At 53.0% G+C, this 21,525-nt stretch overlaps 7 protein-coding genes across 7 annotated transcripts; 5 read left to right on the top strand and 2 right to left on the bottom strand.

Annotated features, from left to right (window-relative positions):
• Positions 1–529: 529 nt before the first annotated feature.
• Positions 530–2,130, top strand: SAPIO_CDS10806 (uncharacterized protein; the record flags this gene model as incomplete). The annotated part of the gene is made up of 6 exons (XM_016784347.1): positions 530–574; positions 773–895; positions 1,055–1,085; positions 1,245–1,747; positions 1,910–2,029; positions 2,101–2,130. 6 exons carry the CDS (start codon positions 530–532, stop codon positions 2,128–2,130), a joined length of 852 nt encoding a protein of 283 aa, XP_016638572.1.
• A 359-nt stretch (positions 2,131–2,489) lies between these two features.
• Positions 2,490–3,453, bottom strand: SAPIO_CDS10805 (DnaJ domain-containing protein; the record flags this gene model as incomplete). Its single annotated transcript, XM_016784346.1, has 2 exons — positions 2,490–3,210; positions 3,275–3,453. The coding sequence occupies 2 exons, from the start codon at positions 3,451–3,453 to the stop codon at positions 2,490–2,492; spliced, it is 900 nt and encodes a 299-aa protein (XP_016638571.1).
• Positions 3,454–3,892: 439 nt separating this feature from the next.
• On the top strand, positions 3,893–7,205 carry SAPIO_CDS10804 (uncharacterized protein; the record flags this gene model as incomplete). The annotated part of the gene is made up of 3 exons (XM_016784345.1): positions 3,893–4,906; positions 5,585–6,058; positions 6,126–7,205. 3 exons carry the CDS (start codon positions 3,893–3,895, stop codon positions 7,203–7,205), a joined length of 2,568 nt encoding a protein of 855 aa, XP_016638570.1.
• Positions 7,206–8,022: 817 nt separating this feature from the next.
• On the top strand, positions 8,023–11,316 carry SAPIO_CDS10803 (uncharacterized protein; the record flags this gene model as incomplete). The annotated part of the gene is made up of 4 exons (XM_016784344.1): positions 8,023–9,627; positions 9,699–9,837; positions 10,388–11,123; positions 11,196–11,316. 4 exons carry the CDS (start codon positions 8,023–8,025, stop codon positions 11,314–11,316), a joined length of 2,601 nt encoding a protein of 866 aa, XP_016638569.1.
• An 835-nt stretch (positions 11,317–12,151) lies between these two features.
• SAPIO_CDS10802 (Mitochondrial import receptor subunit tom-70) lies at positions 12,152–14,251 on the top strand (the record flags this gene model as incomplete). Its single annotated transcript, XM_016784343.1, has 4 exons — positions 12,152–12,337; positions 12,449–13,427; positions 13,486–13,959; positions 14,025–14,251. 4 exons carry the CDS (start codon positions 12,152–12,154, stop codon positions 14,249–14,251), a joined length of 1,866 nt encoding a protein of 621 aa, XP_016638568.1.
• Positions 14,252–15,382: 1,131 nt separating this feature from the next.
• Positions 15,383–16,399, bottom strand: SAPIO_CDS10801 (U3 small nucleolar ribonucleoprotein IMP4; the record flags this gene model as incomplete). The annotated part of the gene is made up of 3 exons (XM_016784342.1): positions 15,383–15,583; positions 15,643–16,329; positions 16,394–16,399. 3 exons carry the CDS (start codon positions 16,397–16,399, stop codon positions 15,383–15,385), a joined length of 894 nt encoding a protein of 297 aa, XP_016638567.1.
• Positions 16,400–17,438: 1,039 nt separating this feature from the next.
• SAPIO_CDS10800 (Regulator of nonsense transcripts 1-like protein) lies at positions 17,439–20,781 on the top strand (the record flags this gene model as incomplete). The annotated part of the gene is made up of 2 exons (XM_016784341.1): positions 17,439–17,722; positions 17,808–20,781. 2 exons carry the CDS (start codon positions 17,439–17,441, stop codon positions 20,779–20,781), a joined length of 3,258 nt encoding a protein of 1,085 aa, XP_016638566.1.
• Positions 20,782–21,525: the final 744 nt, after the last annotated feature.

Raw genomic sequence — 21,525 nt, 5'->3', positions numbered from 1 at the left:
AGCAAATCGAAGTTCCTGCGAACTCAGTTGTTGAGACTGGCTCGCATTGATTGATCCATTGACCAATTCCCGAAAGAACCCTTCGAGAGTCCCTCAGATGTACTCTTTGTAGTGTCATCGTAGGGGACGGTACAAAGGACGTTCCGCTGCACCCTGAAATGGAATTACCTCGGCCTTCCGGAAGCAGCATAGCGCCTGTATTCCCAAAGTCTCCGTCAGCCCAGTGCCTGAACCGACCCTCGTGCCACCTTCCAGCCAATCAGGACAGCCCAATCGAAACAGACTGTCCTGGGAGACTCCCTGTCACTGTCACTCACCAATCTCCTGAGTGCCGCCGCCCAAGAAAAAAAAAACGGCCAGGTGCCAGTGCCAGCACCAAGACTTCAATCCGACATTTTGATAGCTTCCATTTCTTTCCACCAACAAAACCTCCATCACCACATTTCACATTTCATCATCTCCTTCTGTTGATACCCTCTCCATTCTCATCACATCAATCGACTTGTAATCTTCCTTTAATACCTTCACAATGGCCATCCCCAACTTCGCCGATATCGCCAAGCAGGCTAACGACGTAAGCTGATCTACCACCTGCCCCCTTATTCAAAATGCCTCCCCAACAAAACAAAGACGATGCGTGGAAAACCAGCGGCATTTCATGGTCCTCCTTTTTGCGCAACCTTTGCAGGGGCTTTGGGCACTTTCTCTGAGGACAATGAGAACCGAGAACCCATCCATTGAAGCTAGTACTGATATTTTGCGCGTTGTCTAGCTCATCAACAAGGACTTCTACCACCAGTCCGCCTCGACCTTCGAGTTCAAGGGCAACACCCCCAACAACGTTGCCTTCAAGGTCACTGGAAAGTCCACTCACGACAAGGCTACCTCTGGTGCTGTATGTTCAATCCCAACCTCATTTTTTTTTGCCGGTGCCATCATGAGATGTCTCTCCGAGTCGTACGCGACGGAGCAGCAGCTGAGAATGGGCGCATTGGATCGTGGATCTGTTTATACCTCTCCGAATCCGAGCTAACCATGCCTGCGCAATCTACAGTTGGAGGCCAAGTACACTGATAAGCCTACTGGTATATCACGCCCACGCCCTAAACGCAAACCCGATAAAAAATTACACACAAGCTTCAGGATTGGCCCGATTCGTTTGGGCCAGCCTAGACTACCCATTTCCTTGATGGCCGTCCTAACCCCCGAGAGGACCCATTTACTAATGCTCTACTCGCGTTCAGGCCTCACCCTCACCCAGACCTGGAACACCGCCAACGCTCTCGAGTCCAAGGTCGAGGTCAAGGACGCCCTCGCCAAGGGCCTCAAGGCTGAGGGTCTCTTCGCCTTCTTCCCCGCCTCCCAGGCCAAGGGTGCCAAGTTCAACCTCCACTTCCAGCAGAACAACTTCCACGGCCGTGCCTTCTTCGACCTCCTCAAGGGTCCCACTGCCAACATCGATGCCGTTGTTGGTGACAAGGGCTTCCTTGCTGGTGCGTCTGCCGGCTATGACGTGACCAAGGCCGCCATCACCTCCTACGCTGCCGCTGTCGGCTACACCTGCCCCTCGTACAACCTCGCCGTCACTGCCACTGATAACCTCAGCGTCTTCGGCGCCTCCTTCTACCAGAAGGTCAACAGCCAAGTTGAGGGTGGCTGCAAGGCCGTCTGGAACTCCAAGACCGGCAGCAACGTCGGTATTGAGTTCGCCGGAAAGTACCGCATTGACCCCGTCTCCTTCGCCAAGGTTCGTAATGCCCACTCCCGAATTTTGTGGTTTAGGACGCTCTTTTCTTGAAATTTCGACGCTGTCGATGCGAGAGACCATTTTCAAGAGGGAGAAATAGAGTTGGCTTGGTTGATGTGCGTGCTTCAAAATACTAATGTGCTTGTGTTTTCTCCTCTTCAGGTCAAGCTTAACGACCGTGGTATTGTTGCTCTTGCCTACAACGTCCTCCTCCGCGAGGGTGTTACTCTCGGTCTTGGTGCCTCCGTTGATACCCAGAAGCTCGACCAGGCCACCCACAAGGTACGCGATGGCTCCATATCTTGGCACACCGAACCGTTGTGCGATGTACTAACGATTTTCCCCATCTGCAGGTCGGCGCCAGCTTCACCTTTGAGTCCTAAATGTACTGTCGATCATGTGTTGTGAGGTTTGGAGAGGCAACTCGGTTGATATAAAAGCAAGCTTCCCGGGCTTAGGATGCTAGGTTAAGCAGTGTATTCTAAACCATGAGCTCTGGTTGCGTTATTAGCTCCTCCCCGTTTTGACTGTAGCATACTAGGGGTGTATAAATGTGAATAACCTAGACAATATTGGGTCCTTAATTTGTCGCTTGTGAGACAATGTGATTGATCATTGCCGGTAGTAGTTTTCTCAAACTATCCGAAGGAACTCTCCGCCCATCAATTCAATGCGCCGTGGGCACAACATACATGTATCCGGAACGCCAACCAAAAAATGCATGTGAGGTTATCAAGCATCATTAACCTGACTGTTTAGTATCACCACTCGGCGGCTTCCTCTTCACTGGCTTTCTTCTAGGCGCCTCACTCGGCCCAGCGGCAAACACCAACGGCGCCAAGCTGGCGATGACAATAATGAAGCCAACGGCAATAACAAAGACAACAGGTGATCCGTCACCGCCACCAGGCGCAGCCTCAGCCGCCCGACGCGCCTCTCTCCGCTGGTCCTGCCTCTTATGCGTGCGCTCGTGTGAAACGTTATCGAAATGCGGCACGTCGCACCTAAAATGATCCTGGCCGGGTCCCATGCCGCCGAGTCCACTGCCACTGCCACTGCCACTGCTGCCGCCGCCACCGGTCCTACTCCCCGATGCCGTGCTCTGCTCGTGCGCGGCCCTTCGCTTCTCGGCGTGTTCGCCCCATCCGCCCTGCCCGTAAAAGCTCGGAGGCGGACCCCTGAAGCTTCCACGCGTGGAGCTCGTAGTGGGGGGACGTCTCCGACCCAGGCCCGAGGCGGGTCGACCGCCGGCCGGACCGCTGGAGTATTGGTGTGTGTGAGTGTGGCCGGGGGAGCGGTGGACGTGAGCGTGTGAATGACGAGCGTCGCGATCGTAGGCGGCTCGTTTTCCCGGGGCCGAGAGGACGGAGTAAGCTTCTGATATGCGGATGAAGCGGCGGGGAGCGTGGGGATCGGAGGGGTTGTGGTCTGGGTGGTGTTTTTTGGAGAGAGCGTAGAAGGAGCTATATATCTCGTTTGTTAGTCTTCCTGTTTACGGAGAGGGGATGAAGGGGTAAGGAAGCGAACCGTTTTATTTCAGCCGGAGAGGCGTTTCGAGGGACTTGGAGGACATCATAGTGGCTCTCCTTATCGTCGAGGGGTTCAGCGAGGAGACGACGCGCCGTCGTGGCGAAGGGGCGGCGGATTGGGAGGAGGCCGATGGCGGAGATTGGGGCCGCTCGGCGGGGGATTTGGCAGAGCGGCATGCCTCATTCTAAGCTCTACCATATCATGGCTCTAAAGGAGAGTCTTTTGGTGTGGAGGAGGTGAGGTGGCGTGTGTGAGGCGGAGGGCAATTGCACTTTTAAGAATGGGTGGGAATTTTTGGGGTTGTCGGAAACTCTGTGATGTAATGGCTCTCGTGTGTCATTTCTGCCATTTCTGCCATTGCTGGTCCCTGGAATCGGCGGTCTTTCGGGCCCCGATACAAGGGTATTTTGCTAGACGGAGGAGGGATGGCAACAAAATGGCGCTGTGCACGAAGGCAGCTTTCAGGATTCAATTGTTAGTGCCTTGTGTGCAGCACGGTGCAATTCGAGCCAACCCCAGGCCCCAGGAGCCGTTCGCCAACGCCATCCGCGCAGGAGGGTGGGACTGCGTGGAGAGGCGAGATGCGGTGTTCCCGTACGGAACGATATCGACAAGATGGATCTTGATTTCGCAGTCTTCCAGATCAATGTTGGTGATGGTGATGGCGCTGAAATTATATTCAATTACAACCACAAACGGATCTCTATATCCATCTTCCCCGGCCCCGAAATTCATGACCAGTCCGACAAGCATAGACAGCCTACCGAAGGGTATCTGATCCGACTTCTGGAGCGCGCCGTTTATGGTGATATAAACGTTGAATACGAAGAGGTGATAGATGAATTTTTCGAGATCATTGATGACGCAGGCAGAACTGCGTTTCCCCAGAGAGCATCCCCTCGCCCTGTCCCCGAACCGGCCCAGGACTTACACTCTGCTCTCTTCCCCGAGACCTCGTTCTTCCGTCTTTTGACCACCTCCGGCAAGATTTCTCTTATCCCGATTAGTTCAAGAGAGGCCAACACCTGCCCTGAAGCGATTTTGGACCGCGATATTTATATCGACCTCGAAATTAACGCCAGCCTCACACAGTATTCTTCTAAGGAGATCCTCATTGAAGAGGCCTTCGTCCACGGCGGGGGCCACACTGTCTGCCAGGTTCTAGTTGATGGCAAGGTCATGCTCTGCAAGGCTTCGAACACTGGCCTGACTAATCTAAGCCTAGAGCGAGAGCTTGGAAAGCTTCAAAAGATACAAGAATCCGGCCTGCCTAGCATACGTGTCCCGCCGCTCCTGGGTTATGTTGTGCATCCCGAAGCAGGTCGCATCCTTGGGTTTCTGCGGGAGTTGGTTCCGGGGCGTTGTCTTAGGGAGATTGACATCCCTTCAACACCTGAAGAAAGGCGACGGAAATGGGCATCGCAGCTCTGTGAGGCGGTTAACCAACTTCATGAGATCGGTGTGATCTGGGGCGATGGGAAAGCCCGCAATGTCATCATTGACATCGACGACGATGCTTGGCTTATTGACTTGGGCGGCGGCTGGACAGAAGGATGGATAGATGAGAAGCTGGCCGACACAGTTGAAGGAGATGAACAGGCAGTCAAGAGAATTATGCAGTTCTTGGGAGTCCAATAGGTACGAGGACCATGATGATATATATTCTATGTCTGCTGGCACCCACCTCCTACCAAATCCTTTGCGGACCAGAGGCTGGCCGTCAGTGAGATGGGTTATCCTTAGTCTCAAACCTTGTCCGTTCTGGAAAAAGCACCTATAACAGATCCCAAATGTTTTAACATCATGGAACCTCTATTAACCAGTCCAGCAGAACACGATAGCCAGCGTATTATAATTCAGTTCTTGAAGAGTAGGTATATTAGGCGGGTCTCAGCTTTGAGGCGATTAAAGTAGTACAAGGAAACAATAAAAATATTCTGTGCAGCGGGTTCTGTGGGGATGAGATTGATGGTTCTCGACGAGGAACAAGATCCAGTCCCGTTCCCGTTTTGGTGGTGGAGGGTTTAAGCTCCGTGCTCACCTGAGGCATCCACTTTCGGTGAGGGGCCAAGGTGAGACCTTCAATCTGTACAATTGGAGCTCACCCTTCCCAATCATACCAACCCAACCTGACAATATCCAACCATCTCCAAACAATACCAAATCCACACACTTTGACAAGGATGGCGGATTTAGATGATAAGGCCAAGGCCGAGAGGCTGGCCGCGATGAAGAAAAAGGCACGTGTCTGGACGAGTTGCGACAGCTTGGTGATATCTATCAAGCTAACTAACTAGCTGGAACTAGGCCGATGCTCTCAGGAGAAAAAAGAAGGAGGGGGGAAAGGCCTCAAAGGCGCCCAAGGCCGAGACTGAGAAGCCTGCTGAATCTACATCTGCTGCGGCGCCCGAGACCGAGAGGACAGACGCCGCCGTCGAAGAAGACGCGCCGCCCGAATACGAACAGGCCACCTCACCGACGCATGACGCAGGGTCCCTAGCGCAACAGTCAAAGATGAGGTCTTCCAGTTTCCGAAAGGGTTCCATCTCAGGCCCACTGTCCCCTGGCCTCTCCAGCCCCGACGGCACAACAGCCCCCGAGATCTACCGGAAACATGTAGCACGGATCGAGGAACTGGAAACCGAGAACGAGCGCCTCAATAAAGATTTTGCGGATTCTGAGAGGAGGCGGAAGAAGGCCGAGGATGAGCTCGAGGAGCTGCGAGAGGCAGACTCTCCTACTCGGGAGAGTGGTGGGGTGAGCGACGAGGTTGAGAAGCTTGTGAGCGTTTGCCCACCCCTCCCAACGCATCTGCGATTCTAAACAATGCTGACTTAAAATCCTCCAGAAATCAAAAATAGAAGCACTCGAGCGACAAAACGCCCAGCTCCAACAACAAGTATCCCGGTCAAAGCACGGCAAGGATGCCTCAGCTACAGAACTCGAAGAGCAACTCACATCCAAGTCAGCTACGATCGAATCAATGGAACTAGAACTATCCAAGCTACGAGCCGCGCTGGGCCGTCACGCCTCGGGAGCGTCATCCGAAAGGGAACAAATTACGGCGCTCGAAGATAAGCTCGCTCGAGCTGAGCGTGCAGCTGGCCAAGCGCAGCGCGAGCTCGCGGACCTGCGGCGCAACCTTGATAGAACGGCCGAGAAGGCCGTTCGTGATAGCAGCGAGCGGACTAGCGTCGAAACTAAGCTGCGGACGGTTGAGCATGATCTTGCCGACCAGCTTGCCATAAGAGCGGATCTAGAGACGAAGGTCGATGCGCTCGAGCAAAAGGTCGCTACCCTGACTACACTACATAGGGAACAGGATTCTCGGAGCCAGGCTCTACGGCGCGAGAAGGAGCGCGCGGATAACGAGGTTAAGGAGTTGAAGGCCAGGGTCGAGCGTCTCGAGGTAGAGAAGGTCAAGCTGAGGGCTCGTCGGTCTCACGATGGAGGCATCGACGACGATGCCGTGGACGAGCTGGTAGACGAGGGTAGGTCTACCCTCGAGAAGAGGATAAGGGAGCTTGAGGCGGAGAACCACGAGTTGCGCCGAGGTATCTGGAAGGACAAGAGGCGTGAATTCGATGGCGGCGAGCACCACGTATCATTCCAGGATGTCGATCTTGGTTCGGGTAGCGTGCTCTCGCCGACTCACAGGAAGCACGGCGGCGGTGGCGGCATTGGAGACCTGATTACGAGTGGGATCAATGCTCTTACCGGCGCCGATGATGGTGGCTTCCTGTCTGACGATGGTATGGACTTCGACGAGGATGCTTTCAGGAAGGCGCAGGCCGAGGAGAATTCTAGGCGGCTGGAGAGGATTAAGGAGGTTAAGAGGGGTCTCAAGAACTGGGTTGGTTGGAGGTTGGATCTTATTGAGAATCGTAGAGGTGGCGGACAGGGCATTGGCGACATTTTCGAAATATGAATATGTTAGCGAATGGTATCTGGGCAAGGCAGGGAATTTTGATGGGGAAGAGGTTGAATAAGGAATTGGTTCTATTGCCTGTATAAGTATGAGATTTAGATGTCAATGAATTTCGGCTGGCTTCATGGAGTCCAAGTGTTGATTGTTCCAACCGAAGTTCCCCAGCCTTTTTCACCTCTGATGTCTAGGACTTGGGTCCTCGTTTCCCTACATAGCCGTTTATGCTCCCGTCAAACTGGTTGTACACATCAATAGCTCCTACGAGTTCATGAAGCAGATGGCTGGTGCTAAGAAGTCCCACCAATCGATCTTGGTTCAGCTCCTGTTTAAAGACCAATATCAATCCGCCAATTTGAACCTCGCCTTTATTGTGTGATTGGCTGCTACATACATTCACCGTTTGAACCTAAATATCATTTTTGGCTCTCCCCTGCTTGGTGCCTCCTCGTATCTTTTCCTTAAGTTACAGCTGCTGTTTGTCGCTGGCAACGATCCCTCAGGAATGGTGGCTTGTTACGACCTTGGCTCTTGGCACGGCTAACTTTAACCCCTGAAGTCTTGGGAGGCGGGAATGGTTCTTTTGCATGCCAATCCCTTGCTTCCGTTGCTTCTCTCACACGATTGACAGCCTTTCTGGCATTGCTAGAAATAATAATGATTGTGATTTCCTAGATTCTTTCAGCAGTGCCATTTTTTTTTTTTTTTCCTCCCTTCCTCATGGCCATCTTTTTGCCAAACCGAGGCGTTACACAAAGGGCAATCAATTCTCGGCAGTCGAATTGAGCCGCCAGTTTCCGGCGTGCCCTGTAGAAGCAAGATGGCGATTCTGCTCCGGCGGTCCCGCCTTCTCTTTCTCATCGCGGCCGTTATTCTTTACTTCACCGGCCGGACGTTGCTAACATTCAACGAAGAGACCTACTCCCTCGCCGGCGTACAAGTTCTTCGATCGGGCATTGACTGGGCCACCGTCCGTCAGGCGAACCCCGTAGACTCGATCAGGTCCCTCCCGACCGGAGACCCTCACGACCTGCCTCGCGTGCAGCATGTTTTCACGACCGGCGGTCCGACCGGTATTTCGAAAGATGAGCTCGAAGCGAGACGGGAAAAGGTGCGCGCTACCTTTTTGAGGGGGTGGAAGTCGTATAGGAAGCTGGCATGGATGTCAGACGAGCTTGCTCCCGTGTCTGGGACGCCTAAGACCACCTTTGGAGGATGGGCGGCTACAGCCGTGGACGCTCTCGATACACTGTGGATCATGGGGCTCAACCACGAGTTCACGGAGGCTACTCATGCGATAGCAAGGATCGACTGGTCGAAGACTCGCGATTCTAGTCTAAACGTGTTCGAGACGACTATCCGACATCTCGGGGGCCTGCTGAGCGCCTATGACCTGAGCTACCACCCTGCGCTACTAGCCAAGGCGATAGAATTGGGCGACATGCTCTACATGGCATTTGACACACCGAATCGCATGCCTCCTTTCTGGCTAAATTTCAACCATGCGCTTAAGGGCTCGCAGACGGCTGGCGAAAGCGAAGCATCTGCTGCAGTCGGCACTCTATCGATGGAATTTACGAGGCTCTCTCAAATTACGGGGAACGACAAGTACTTTGATGCCATCGATAGGGTCAAGGACGTCTTGCAGAAGACGCAGAACCAGACCGTTCTGCCTGGAATGTGGCCGATTGAGATCAATTTCCGAAGTGAGAAAGCAACCAGTCGATACTTCACGCTTGGCGGCCGTGCGGATTCCCTTTACGAATATCTTCCAAAGATGCACATGCTTTTGGGTGGCTTGGACCCGGCGTACAAGGAAATGGCGATCGCATCTCTGGATACTGCGAAGGACAATCTCCTCTTCCGACCGATGGTGAGGAATTCTCCTCCAGTTCTATTCTCTGGTCGCGTTGTCGTTCCCTTCCGCAATGATTCGGAGCGGGACCTTACTGCCGAGGGCGAACACTTAACATGCTTCACCGGCGGCATGTTTAGTCTGGCTGGCAAGTTATTCTCTCGAGATGACTACCTCGATTGCGGCGAGCAGCTCACTCGGGGATGTGCGTGGGCGTACGAAAGCTTTCCCACCGGGCTGATGCCGGAGCGCTTCCAGATGAAGCCATGCAAGACGAAGAATCTTGGGCCATGCGAGTTTGACGATGAGAAGGATACGGAAGATGCCTTGGATCGTGACGACAACCTGCCCGAGGGCTTCACGTGGGTCAAGGACTCTCGATACATACTACGGCCGGAGGCGATTGAGAGCATTTTTTACGCCTACCGCATTACGGGAAAGGAGGAGTATCTCGATATCGCGTGGAAGATGTTCAAGGCGATCGAAGCTGCTACCGAGACGCCGCTTGCGAACTCCGCCATTGCGGATGTCAAGGCAACCGGGACGACGAGGAAGCTTGACTCGATGGAGGTAAGGTTTCACTCTTAAAGTTTGCTAACTCTCTGGGGCCGTAAGTACTAATTGGACTTGATGTCTTCTAGAGTTTCTGGTTCTCGGAAACCCTCAAGTACTTTTACCTCATCTTCTCCCCACCCGATGTCATCAGCCTGGACGATTATATCTTCAACACTGAAGCTCATCCATTTAGGCGACCGAAGCCCGAGCTCAGGGTTCAGAGAGGTGAAGCAGCAAATAGAGGATAGGACTTTCTTTTCTTCCCTCTTCGCTTAGAGAACTATATGTAGCATCTTATGAGGGGCGTTTATTCGGTTTCGGCCATATTGTTTTCAAGGAAGGGTCATTGTATGTACGGCGTAGTACAGGGTGCATTGTAATTATACCCAGATTTCATGATAAAGATGGTAATGACGATGATGATGCTTGTCACCCCAACGGCTTGCGACGATTCGACAATTGGCAAATGCTGGCAGGCCATTCTCATCAAATATCAGTCGACGGCCAGGAACAGAACTATTTGATCCATTGAAAATGCGGTGAAACTCTCGTCCGCATCTTATTGCATGTATTCGTATTACGTCTCCCTTGAGTCATCACCAGATCGATCCAGGTAGTCGCATGTTGGCGTGGGGAAGGAACTGCATACTTAATTTTTAGAAAAGCGCAGCATTGGGATTTCCCCTCCTTCATTCCCCAAGCTATCGAGCTGCTTCTCATATTTTGCGCAAGCTCTCGAACTTCGTGCTCGCCTTTTTCATTTACATAAAAACAGCTCGCAGTCTAAACACACCTCCAAAGGTGTCCGAGACCATGGAACCTCCGTTCAACCTCTTCACAACACTCCGCTACGATGTGAAGCTCGAATCGCTCCACAACAACCCGGCCTTCACCCACGCCGGCTGGAACTACCGCCGCGCATCGCCCTGCTACATGCTCGACTTCCACCGCGACCGGATGCTCCGCGCGTCTACGTACTGGCACTGGGACGCCGCGACGGCTACGCTCTCCGGCGACGCGGGACTCGCGCGGCTAGAGACGGTAATTCTACAGGGCGTCACGGCCGAGGGCAAGGACGAGGAGCCGCTCCGCGTACGAGTCGTTGTGAACGAGGAAGGCGATTTAAGTGTGGGGCTTGGCGCCGAGACAGAGAAGACGCTGGAGGATTTGTACCCCTCCGGATTAGCGGCGCCTGAGGAACTTGCGGGACGGACTCCGACGTACACGGTGGTGCTGGATGATGTGAGGACGGTCAAGTCGGAGTATACGCATTACAAGACGACGAGGAGGGAGATGTATAATGGGGCGAGGGAGAGGGCGGGGATTAAACTTGGGGATCCGAAGGAGGTTTTGCTGGCGGCGGAGGATGGGGCTGTCATGGAGGGGAGTACGGTGACGCCGTATTTCTGGAGGGGAGGGAGGTGGGTTACGCCGCCGGTTAGGGAGAGGTGGGGGTTGGAAGGGGATAGTGGTGGGCAGGATGGGACGACGAGGAGGTGGACTTTGGAGAGGTAGGCTTTTGAATTCCTAGGGCGTTTTTGCCTTGGTTGGAATGGGATTTGCTAACGTTGTTTCTTTTGAAGGGGATATGCTGTTGAGGAAGTAGTTCAGGCTAGTTCGATCGTTGATGGGGAGCTGGTATGGTTGAGCAATGGTGCGAAAGGCTTCATCCTCGCAAAATTCGACGCCAGAAAGAGCTCATGAGACTACGACCGCTATGTGTCGAATGGGCGTCAGTGCGGAAGATCTAGTCGAGGCTTTCCTTCTCCGCTCCAAGAAGCACATCCTTGTTCTGATCAAGGCATATAATATAGTGTATAGAATAGCATCGAGATCGGGAGTCGGCCACTCGAAGTTTCCCCTGCTCTTACCTACCCTTAGATCAATATATGCCTTTCTCTGTTACATTGCTGGTCTTCGGGTCAAGGTCTAGCTCGGGGCAAGCAAGCAAGCTCTAAGATAAACAAGCAGCATCTCAGACCCTTAGCTTCCTAGGACAAGTCTCTATTTCACTCATGCCTCTTTCTTTACAGAGATCAAGAATCTCCTTATCCTACTCATGCTGCACACTTTTGAGATCTGCACAGGCACAGGAAATCATGGCATTGTGATTGGCCAATGAGGAAGGAGTCTTCGGACAATCCCTCTTAGTAATCAATCTGTCTGTGCAATCAGTGGCGAGACCCTCTGATGTTACTGTAAACGATATGCATTGGTGGGCTGAGCCGCTAAAAATCCCGAACCTGGTCCATTGTGTGTCTTCCTTAGTCCAATTGTCTTGGCTGGGCAGTTGTAATCAATGGTAATTCTTGGAGCTTTTTTTTGCTGCTCTGAAGCTCGGCTGACGGAAACTACGAAGTACTCGCGTCACGATTTTCTGACGATTTTATCGCAGGAAAATTTATCCTCACCACACCATCCCCATCTTCCGAGCCCATTGAGGTTGTTTGTCTTTCCGTGCTTCCTTTCCATTCCTTCTTTCTTTGACGACTGTTAGAGGACTTCTGATATCTGAAGTCTCCTATTTAAAATACCCACGATGTCCAACCCCCGTCCCTCAATTCCTCCCGGCCCCCCGGCCGTCGCCATCCCAGTCGACCAGTCCTCCAGTCTTTGGGAACGCATATCGACGTGGGTATCCGAGAATAAGGCTGTTGTCTACACAATTGCTGGCGTGGCTGTCGTTTTCACTGGTGCCGGTGTCGTCTATTATCTCAACACTCCTGTGAGTTGTTTACGTTCAACAAGCTGTCTCGTTTGCCTTGCTTTTCGAGGGCATGATCTTCCGATACAAGTTTGGGTCGTCTAACCATTTTTCGCTCGCGATTTCATCTAGGCCGAACCCCAAACACCACGACTTTCAAAGAAGGAACGTCGCAAGAGGAAAGAAGCCGAACGAAAGGCTGCCGAGTCACAAAACAATGTCGCCGCCCAGCCTGAGTCTAAGGAGAAGGCGAAGGAGCAACCGAAGCCGGCTGCCGTCGAGGCTGAGGATGAGCTTCCTACCATCACGGAGGAGTCCGTAGCCAATCTCACGACAGACCAGCGCAACGAATATGCCGACCGACTGAAGCGAGCCGGAAACAAGGCTTACGGCGACAAGGCCTACAACAAGGCTATCGACTTGTACTCGCAGGCGATCCTATGCAAGAAGGACCCCATCTACTACTCCAACCGTGCGGCTTGCTACAGTGCCCTATCTGAGTGGCAGAAAGTTGTCGACGATACGACGACTGCTCTAAGCATCGACCGCGTGTACCTTAAGGCTATTAACCGCCGCGCCAAGGCTTACGAGGAGCTCAAGATGTATCGCGACGCCCTAGTCGGCTATACGCTTGCCTGCATCATCGACAACTTCCAGAACCAATCTGCGGCGAACGCTGTTGAGAAGCTGCTTAAGGTGGTAGCTACAGAGGAGGCTCAGAAGCGCATGGCCGACCGAAAGCAGACCCTTCCCAGCCACACCTTCGTCAACAACTACTTCGTGAGCTTCCGCGCCAAGCCGAGGCCCGCTGGTCTGGAGGACTCTGACGAGTTGCCCGCCGGCTCTGGAAAGGAGCAGTTGCGACTCGGCCTCCAGGCGCTTGAGAAGAAGACGAGCACGGGATACGAGGAGGCGAGGCAAGCCTTCGACAAGGCCATCGAGTTGGGCGACCTTGGCGAATTTGAGGGCCTCGCCTACAACATGCGAGGAACTTTCCGCTGTCTCCTCGGCGCCCACGAGGAGGCCATGGCCGATCTGACCAAGTCGATTGAGCTTGATCCTTCCATGACTCAGTCTCACATCAAGCTCGCTAGCATGCGTCTTGAGCAGGGTACGCCAGAAATCTAATAGCAGATTTGAATCTTTTTTTTGCTAACACAAAGTCATAGGTGATGCCGACAAGGCTTTCGAGGACTTCACTACTGCCCTCGCCGCGAACGACAAGGATCCCGATATCTACTACCACCGGGCGCAGCTCCACTTTATCAAGGGCGAGTTCGCCGAGGCTGCTAAGGATTACCAGATGTCCATGGACCTCGATCGTGACTTCATCTTCTCCCACATCCAGCTTGGTGTAACCCAGTACAAGATGGGCTCCATGGCCTCGTCTCTTGCCACCTTCCGACGCACGGTGAAGAACTTCCCCAAGTGCCCCGATGTCTACAACTACTACGGAGAGTTGCTCCTCGATATGGGTCAGGTGAACGAGGCCATTGAGAAGTTCGAGACTGCTGTAGAACTTGAGAGCAAGAACAACCCGGGATCGATGAATGTCCTTCCCCTCGTCAACAAGTCTCTTGCCATCTTCCAGATGAAGCAAGATAGCGCCGAGGCTGAGAAGCTTTGCCAAAAGGCTCTCGAGAGTAAGTGGAATTTTCCAATCCCGTGATATAAAACTTAGAGCACGAGCTGACCCGGATGCTTTTAGTCGATCCTGAGTGCGATATCGCCGTTGCCACCATGGCTCAGCTTCTCCTCCAGAGGGGCAACATTGCTGAGGCTCTCACCTACTTCAGGCGCGCCGCGGACCTCGCGCGCACCGAGTTTGAGATGATCAATGCTCTCTCGTACAGCGAGGCGACTGCCTGCCAGCTCAAGATCCAAGAAGAGTACCCCGAGCTGGTGAGCAAGGTGAGATCGGCGAATCTCGTGTAATTTTGATCCATGTCGACGATATTTTGGAGCTAGTCGCGATTAGCTCTTTGACGGACTTCTTCCTCTTTATTTTTTTTTTACTCTCCTTTCCTTGTTCTTCTTTAACTTTCCAGGTGGCCGTCTATGTCGCAGCAGTTTCACTAGATAAGGGGCATTCTGAACAAAACAAAACAACACACGAGAAGGGATATGAATGCACGTTGGCCGGCCAAAAGGTGGGCGTCTTGTAGACCGGCTGCATTTGGAAGGGAATTAACAAATCATGGAAACGTCATGGAAACGTTCGCGACAGAAGAAGAAGAAGAAGAAGAAAAAAAGTAGGCAACACCAAGAATGAGGGAGAAACTTTTCCCGATTTTTGTCTTGGTGGCCGGCTACTTGTGTGTCTTTTTGTACATATTAATACCTCGCTCTTTCGTTTTCTTGCTTGTTGAAGGAAGGGGAGAGTAATAAAAATTGTACGAGTAGATTCAGGGGAATGTGAAAAACTTTTTCTTCGTCTTCTGGTAATGTTTTCCGAGTTCCAGTGACTGAGTTCCAGCGACTGAGGTTTGAAGTCATTGTGTTTAACTGTACATGGAGATAGAGCCTTGAGAGTCATCTGCCAGGATGGGTCTGAGGAAGCCTTCCGTCAGAGCGGGTACGTCTCGGTTCAGATCGTGATCTTCTTCGGTATTCTTTCTTCCTAGCTATGTACAAGGTGATGCAAGTCTAACTCTTAATCCATATTTCTCCTGCCCAACGGTCTCTGGTCTCATATCTCAGCAGATACCCTCTTCCTGTCGTAGAACTGTGTCTGTCTGCTTTCTCTTCGCCCCACCTGAATTGCCGTCAGAGGAATTGAAGGGGTATATATATATAAACAAATCAGAGGTAGCACAAAATATCATATGCTTCCTCATGATGTAGACCAAGTCGTTCAAAGGTTTGGCCTGTAGAGTCTGGTTGAAGAAATGGTTCTCCTAGAACTCCTTTTCCAGGGCTTTTTGCTCGAAGCTGCTGTCCTGTATTGCGCCGCACTCGCCGACTCCGAATGCCACGATAGCTTGGAGGGAGGCGTCCTCCTTGCGCTATGCTTCAAAGAAATCCAAGTGCGCTATCTTCTTTTCTAAGCGAGTTTTCCTGGTCAGCTTAGAGATAGTCCTTCTTCTTTGCCGTCCTCGTGTACTGCGATAGATGCCATTCAACATCGCCGTCCTTGTTCTCTAAGGTGCCGGCTCGGATCTCGAAGAGCCTCATCGTCATTCGAGGGCCGACCTCAGCAAGCTCTACGCTGTCGTACGAAGTTTTGACGAAGACGTGGTGCCTGACTTCTATGCTATCCTCGATATTCTATTTCAACTGCCGTTAGATTCCAACATCCATCTAACAGAAGAGAAAACATTACGAACCTTGAACGTTACAACGCGGCTGCCTATCTTCGATTTGTTGGTGAGCGGGTCCCTCGGAGGGAACAAGTTTTTTAATATCTTGACAACTCGCTGACCAAGCCGGGTTGTGAAGCCGTCGAAAATGAGACGAGGATATTGCTCGCTGACCGTGCCACGCAAACTGCCGGGAATATCTCCACGAAGCACGACATTATGCAGGGAGAAGGAAGCAGTGGGACCGTGTGGGAAATGGCTGACTGTTACGGCCGTCGGAGTACCTCTGTGCTCGTGGAGGAGGATCATATCGGTGAGGCCGGCGCCTTGGGATGACCTGACCAGGTCCGGGAGAATGAGGTTTCCACGATTGAGTCGGATCGACGTGGGGAAGAGTAACCTGATTTCCTTGGAGAAAGTGGCAAGTCGGCTGGAAGGGTCACGGGAGGTCGTCACTAATATCCTGGGGTCTTGAATCCCCGACAGGTGGTACTCGTCATCGAGGTCGGCCATCTCATTGGCGTCGAGGTCTTGTCTCGATTCGTCATATTGAAAGTCTTTCCGTAGGGCTTTATCTTGAGCAATGGAGGAGTCAATGGATCGACCGGCGGCTATGGCGGTTCGCAGTTTTGCGCGCTTCTCGCTGATTTCTGCCTCTTTGAGGATGAGGGCCCTCCTGTAGAGGTAGTCACGCCTTTGGCGGGCTTGTTTTCGCTGTTGAACTGAAGTTAGTGATATGAGCGATATGATGGGTTTCATAAAAAAGAAGAAGGCCTACAATCATCGTGAGTATGTTTTTTTCTACGAGGTCAATCAGTTATTTTGCTGAGGAAAACTGACGTCCTGGGTAGCTCGATTTAGATCGAAAAATTATATTGACGATGTCCACATCAAGTATGAAGTACATTTCGCTCCCCTCCACCAAATTTTTGACGAGTTGCGCTTATCGATAAGGCTCTTATATCTTATCGGTTCAGCCGAGAATAAACCATGACTCATGTGGGGTTCGGCTGTTAGCAGCCCTTTGCCGCAGTTCCGGTACAAATGTACGGCGATGTACCTCGCCACCACTCACTGTCAAGACAGGTACAGCCCTGCAATTATGTGGAAATTCAATGTTGTTATGTACCTCTACATTAACCCACCCACTCCCACTCTTTGGCCACTAAAACTTCCGGGGCCTTCACTGACAAAATATTGATTCTCGCCTCGACTGGTTTCCCCAGCGTATTAGTGTGCAGGTCAAGGACGAAAGTGCTGCACTCAAAATTCTCTACTTTTTGTGCTGTCTGCCACCTCCCATCCCAGAACCGAACGCAGCCCGCTCTGGGACAAACAACAGATTTTCAACGTATTCCCCATACCGCTACAACAGGCGAGCGGTCCCTGATACATTCCAGTCAAATCCGGCTACGTCCTCCCTAGAGTGGGGATCTAACAAGCAAAAGTCGCGAGAATGTGATCTGTTGTGGACCCTGGTTTCCTTTTCTATACCAACAAACCGCAGACGCATACTTCAACGTCGCTCTCCCCTTCCGCTAAGCTAGGGGAGAAGATTTTCTTACTCTCAGAGTAGGAAGAAAGCTTACTTGAGCCCTCTTCCTTCTTTCCTACGGGACGAGAAGGAAAACGCTGTGGTCAGCTAGAGAACCGCGGGGTCCCTTTGTTCGCAATAGAATCCCGCCACCTCCTCAGATCCCCCCGTTGCATTCTGACCAAGCCTGCCTCTTGAGAGGTAGCGCAATAGCCAACTCTTTCACATTGCCGTCCGGGACATCCAGTTTCGACACCCTTTCCACCATCCACTCGGTGATTTCGACACAATGGAGGGCGCATTCACCCATCTCGGCAACCACCTCATATCTGACTCGGCTGCCACGATCAAGGCCGGCGGCGACAACCTGTCGACCTTGGACCCGAACGACGCCCTGCTATACCACAAACATGGAGCTCGCCCTGGCCGTCGTCGAGACGATGATGAGGATAACCAGACAGAGCTCTATGACGACGATGACATCGACAGCTTGACAAGCGCCCCCGTCGATGGCATGAGAGCCCTGCACCTTGGGCCCGAAGATGAACATAGCCTCCCCGAGCATGCTTGCGCGTATGTCTATACCTCGCCCCTCCTGTAACCCTTGCGGGTTTCTCCTCCTGTTAGGATTTGGCTAACCCATCCCCGCCTCTATTAGGTACTGCGGCATCCACTCCCCGGCCTCCGTCGTCAAGTGCCTCACCTGCAATAAATGGTTCTGCAGCGCCCGTGGTAGCGGTGCTGCTTCTCACATCATCAACCATCTTGTCCGCGCGCGCCACAAGGAAGTTCAGCTTCACCCCGACTCTGCCCTTGGAGATACCACCCTCGAATGCTACAACTGCGGAACTAAAAACGTCTTTCTCTTGGGCTTCATCCCCGCTAAATCCGATTCTGTGGTAGTCCTCCTCTGCCGACAGCCTTGTGCTGCTACGTCCTCGAATAAAGACATAAGCTGGGATGTCTCCCGTTGGCAACCCCTCATCGAGGAGCGCGCCTTTCTCAGCTGGTTGGTGGCGCTTCCTTCCGATGCCGAGCAGTTGCGCGCACGCCACTTGACACCGACGATGATGGCAAAGCTGGAAGAAGCCTGGAAGGACAACCCGGACGCAACCATCCCTACGCTCGTAGCCAATCTCAGCGTCGAGGACGATCCGCAGCCTGTCCTCCTTCGATACGAAGATCCCTACCATTACCAGAACACCTTCGGCCCGCTCGTCAAGATGGAATCTGACTACGACAAAAAGCTGAAGGAAGCGCAGTCCGAGGATGGGCTCAAGGTCGTGTGGGCCAAGGGTCTCAACGAGCGAGATCTGGCTAGCTTCGAGTTGCGAAAAATCGAGTCTGGAGATGTCAAGCTTGCCGTTGGTGACGAGATGCGACTGCGCTACAAGGGCGACCTTCAGGCGCCATGGGAGGGCGTCGGCTACGTCATCAAAATTCCTAACAATCAGTCAGACCAAGTGACCTTAGAACTGCGAAGGACCGCGAACGACCCAACTCCGCCTACGGGGTGTACGGTTAACTTCTCAGCCGATTATGTGTGGAAGGCCACTTCGTATGACCGAATGCAGCTTGCCATGAAGACATTTGCAGTCGAAGAACAGAGCGTGTCGGGCTATATTTTCCACAAGCTTCTTGGTCACGAGGTCCAAGTTAAGGACATGGGCCGAGTGAACCTCCCCAAGCGAATGAACGCCCCCCACCTGCCCGATCTCAACCAGAGCCAGAGCGAGGCTGTTCGAGCCGTCTTGCAGCGACCGCTCAGTCTGATTCAGGGGCCGCCCGGAACCGGAAAGACCGTCACATCGGCCACCATCATCTATCACCTTGTCAAGATGACGGGTGGCCAGGTGCTTGTCTGTGCTCCCTCCAACGTTGCCGTTGACCAGCTTTGCGAACGCATTCACCGCACCAACCTCAAGGTCGTTCGACTGACGGCCAAATCGCGCGAGGATGTTGAGTCTTCCGTCAGCTTCCTAGCGTTGCACGAGCAGGTTCGGATGAACGATACGAACCCCAACTTTGTCAAGTTGAATCAGCTCAAGGCGGACCAAGGAGAATTGTCCGTCACGGATGAGAAGAAGTTCCGCCAACTTACCAAGCAGGCGGAGAAGGAGATTCTCAACAATGCCGATGTCGTCTGCTGTACCTGCGTTGGTGCCGGGGACCCTCGCTTGGCCAAGATGAAGTTCCGAAACGTCCTTATCGACGAGTCGACTCAGTCCGCTGAACCAGAGTGCCTAATTCCCCTTGTTCTCGGATGTAAGCAGGTTGTTCTTGTTGGTGATCACAAGCAGTTGGGACCCGTCATCATGAACAAGAAGGCCGCAAAGGCTGGCCTCAACCAGTCATTGTTCGAACGACTTGTTAATCTGGGCATGCCGCCAATCCGGTTGAATATCCAGTACCGAATGCATCCGTGCCTGTCCGAGTTCCCTTCGAATATGTTCTACGACGGCCAGCTTCAGAATGGTGTTACTTACGAGCAGCGTCTCCGCAAAGACGTCGACTTCCCCTGGCCTGTAGCCGAGACCCCGATGATGTTCTGGGCCAACTACGGCAGCGAAGAAATTTCCGCATCTGGCACCTCTTATCTCAACAGAACCGAGGCCTCCAACGTTGAGAAGATTGTCACTCGATTCTTCAAGGCCGGCGTCAAGCCCATCGATATTGGCGTTATTACCCCATACGAAGGCCAGAGAAGCTGGGTCGTCAGCACCATGCAGAACACGGGTACCTTCAAGAAGGAAGCCTACAAGGAGGTCGAAGTCGCCAGCGTGGATGCCTTCCAGGGACGAGAGAAGGACTACATTGTACTGTCTTGTGTACGATCCAATGACAACCAGGGCATTGGTTTCTTGTCGGACCCGCGTCGTCTCAACGTCGCTTTGACCCGAGCCAAGTACGGCCTGGTCATCCTCGGCAACCCTAAGGTGTTGGCAAAGCACGAACTCTGGCACAACCTCCTCGTGCACTACAAGGATCACAAGTGCCTTGTCGAAGGTCCCCTGACCAACCTGCAGACGTCTCTGATCCAGTTCCCTCGGCCCAAACCATCGCGACCCCGTCCCAATCCTCAGCAGCAGTACAACCCTCAGGGATATCCCAACGGTCGTCATCAGCATGGCCCGGCGCATTCCGTGCGCGACTTCGATGCGGGATCGATGCTGTCCTACATTCCTGATGACGCATCCTCCATCCACGGCTCTGCACTAGGCGGCGCTGCACTCGGCCCCGCATTCGCCAACATCTTTTCCAGCTTCACGCCAGAGCAGTGGCCAGGCCTGCCAGGCGTGCCTACAGCTACCAGGTCCGGTGGACGCAAGAGCGGCCGTGCAACGGAGAGCATTGCAGGCGAGAGCGTTGCGAACTCAGAACTAACGGACGCTACGGCGAGCGTTATTGGAGCCAAGGGCGTCGGGCAAGGTGGGGTCAGTCTCGGTGCTGGTCTCCACGAGGCCGCGCGTAACATCCCACACACCTCCAGCGCCCAGAAGGATCGATTCAAGCGCTACGTCGAGAGCGACGGCCGCATGGCACCGGGCAACAGGTTCCCCAGGCGCATCGATGACGACGAGAAGAGTGTCAGCACTGCGTTCCAGAGCCAAGTTGGCGGCGGGTTCGACTGAAGAATAAGTGACCATGGTTTATCTCTTTTTCTTTTTCCCTGCATCCCCACAAAACGGCGGCCATTTTGCAAGCAAAACGAAATCCTGGTGAGAGAGAGAGACATCGGCCCATGCAACGTCTGACCGCACCTAAAATGGTGTCGTCAGGTTTTCAACGTCCTCTTTCCCACCCCACGCAACTGCGCCACGACGCCGCGCGAACTTTTACGAGCAGCGCAATCGCACACATGATGGGGGGAGGCGCTAAGAAGGGCGCGAACTTAGCCTTTAGCAGCGACTTAAACTCCCCAGGCTTCCTTATTCTAAGGTTTACGGCTTCGTTATGCCAAGCAAAAACTACCTCCGCGGGTGAGAGAGGATGGGGGAAGCAAAACGAAAAAAAAATCCTCGCAGCCAAGTCAATGAGTGTTTGTAATCCGTTCTCGGGTCGCCTGGACTCCCATAGCCGAGCCTTCCGGCTTGCCAACGAAAAATACACACCACTTTGGGAGTCTCGAGCTCGAGATCTATTTGTCAAGTGAGGGGGGGAAATGTGTAGGAAGTGAGGAAAGGGGGGATGGAAGAAAAGGGGGTTTGGGGGGAGGATGCGGAAGTGTGGACGAGGCGAGCAGGCAGCAGGAAAAGGGTTTTTTGTTACGGGATGTTTGTTTGGTTCCTCCGGGCCATACACACACCCTTCTTAGTAGAACGTCAAGAAGGATAAGGATCGCGTGGAATACTCAGTAGCCAACATGTTTATGCGTG

Source organism: Scedosporium apiospermum (assembly GCF_000732125.1).
Source record: "Scedosporium apiospermum strain IHEM 14462 chromosome Unknown SEQ_SAPIO_0176, whole genome shotgun sequence".
Classification (NCBI taxonomy): Eukaryota; Fungi; Ascomycota; class Sordariomycetes; order Microascales; family Microascaceae; genus Scedosporium; species Scedosporium apiospermum.
The sequence above is the reverse complement of the archived record's forward strand: the minus strand, read 5'-3'. Positions and strand labels throughout refer to the sequence as shown.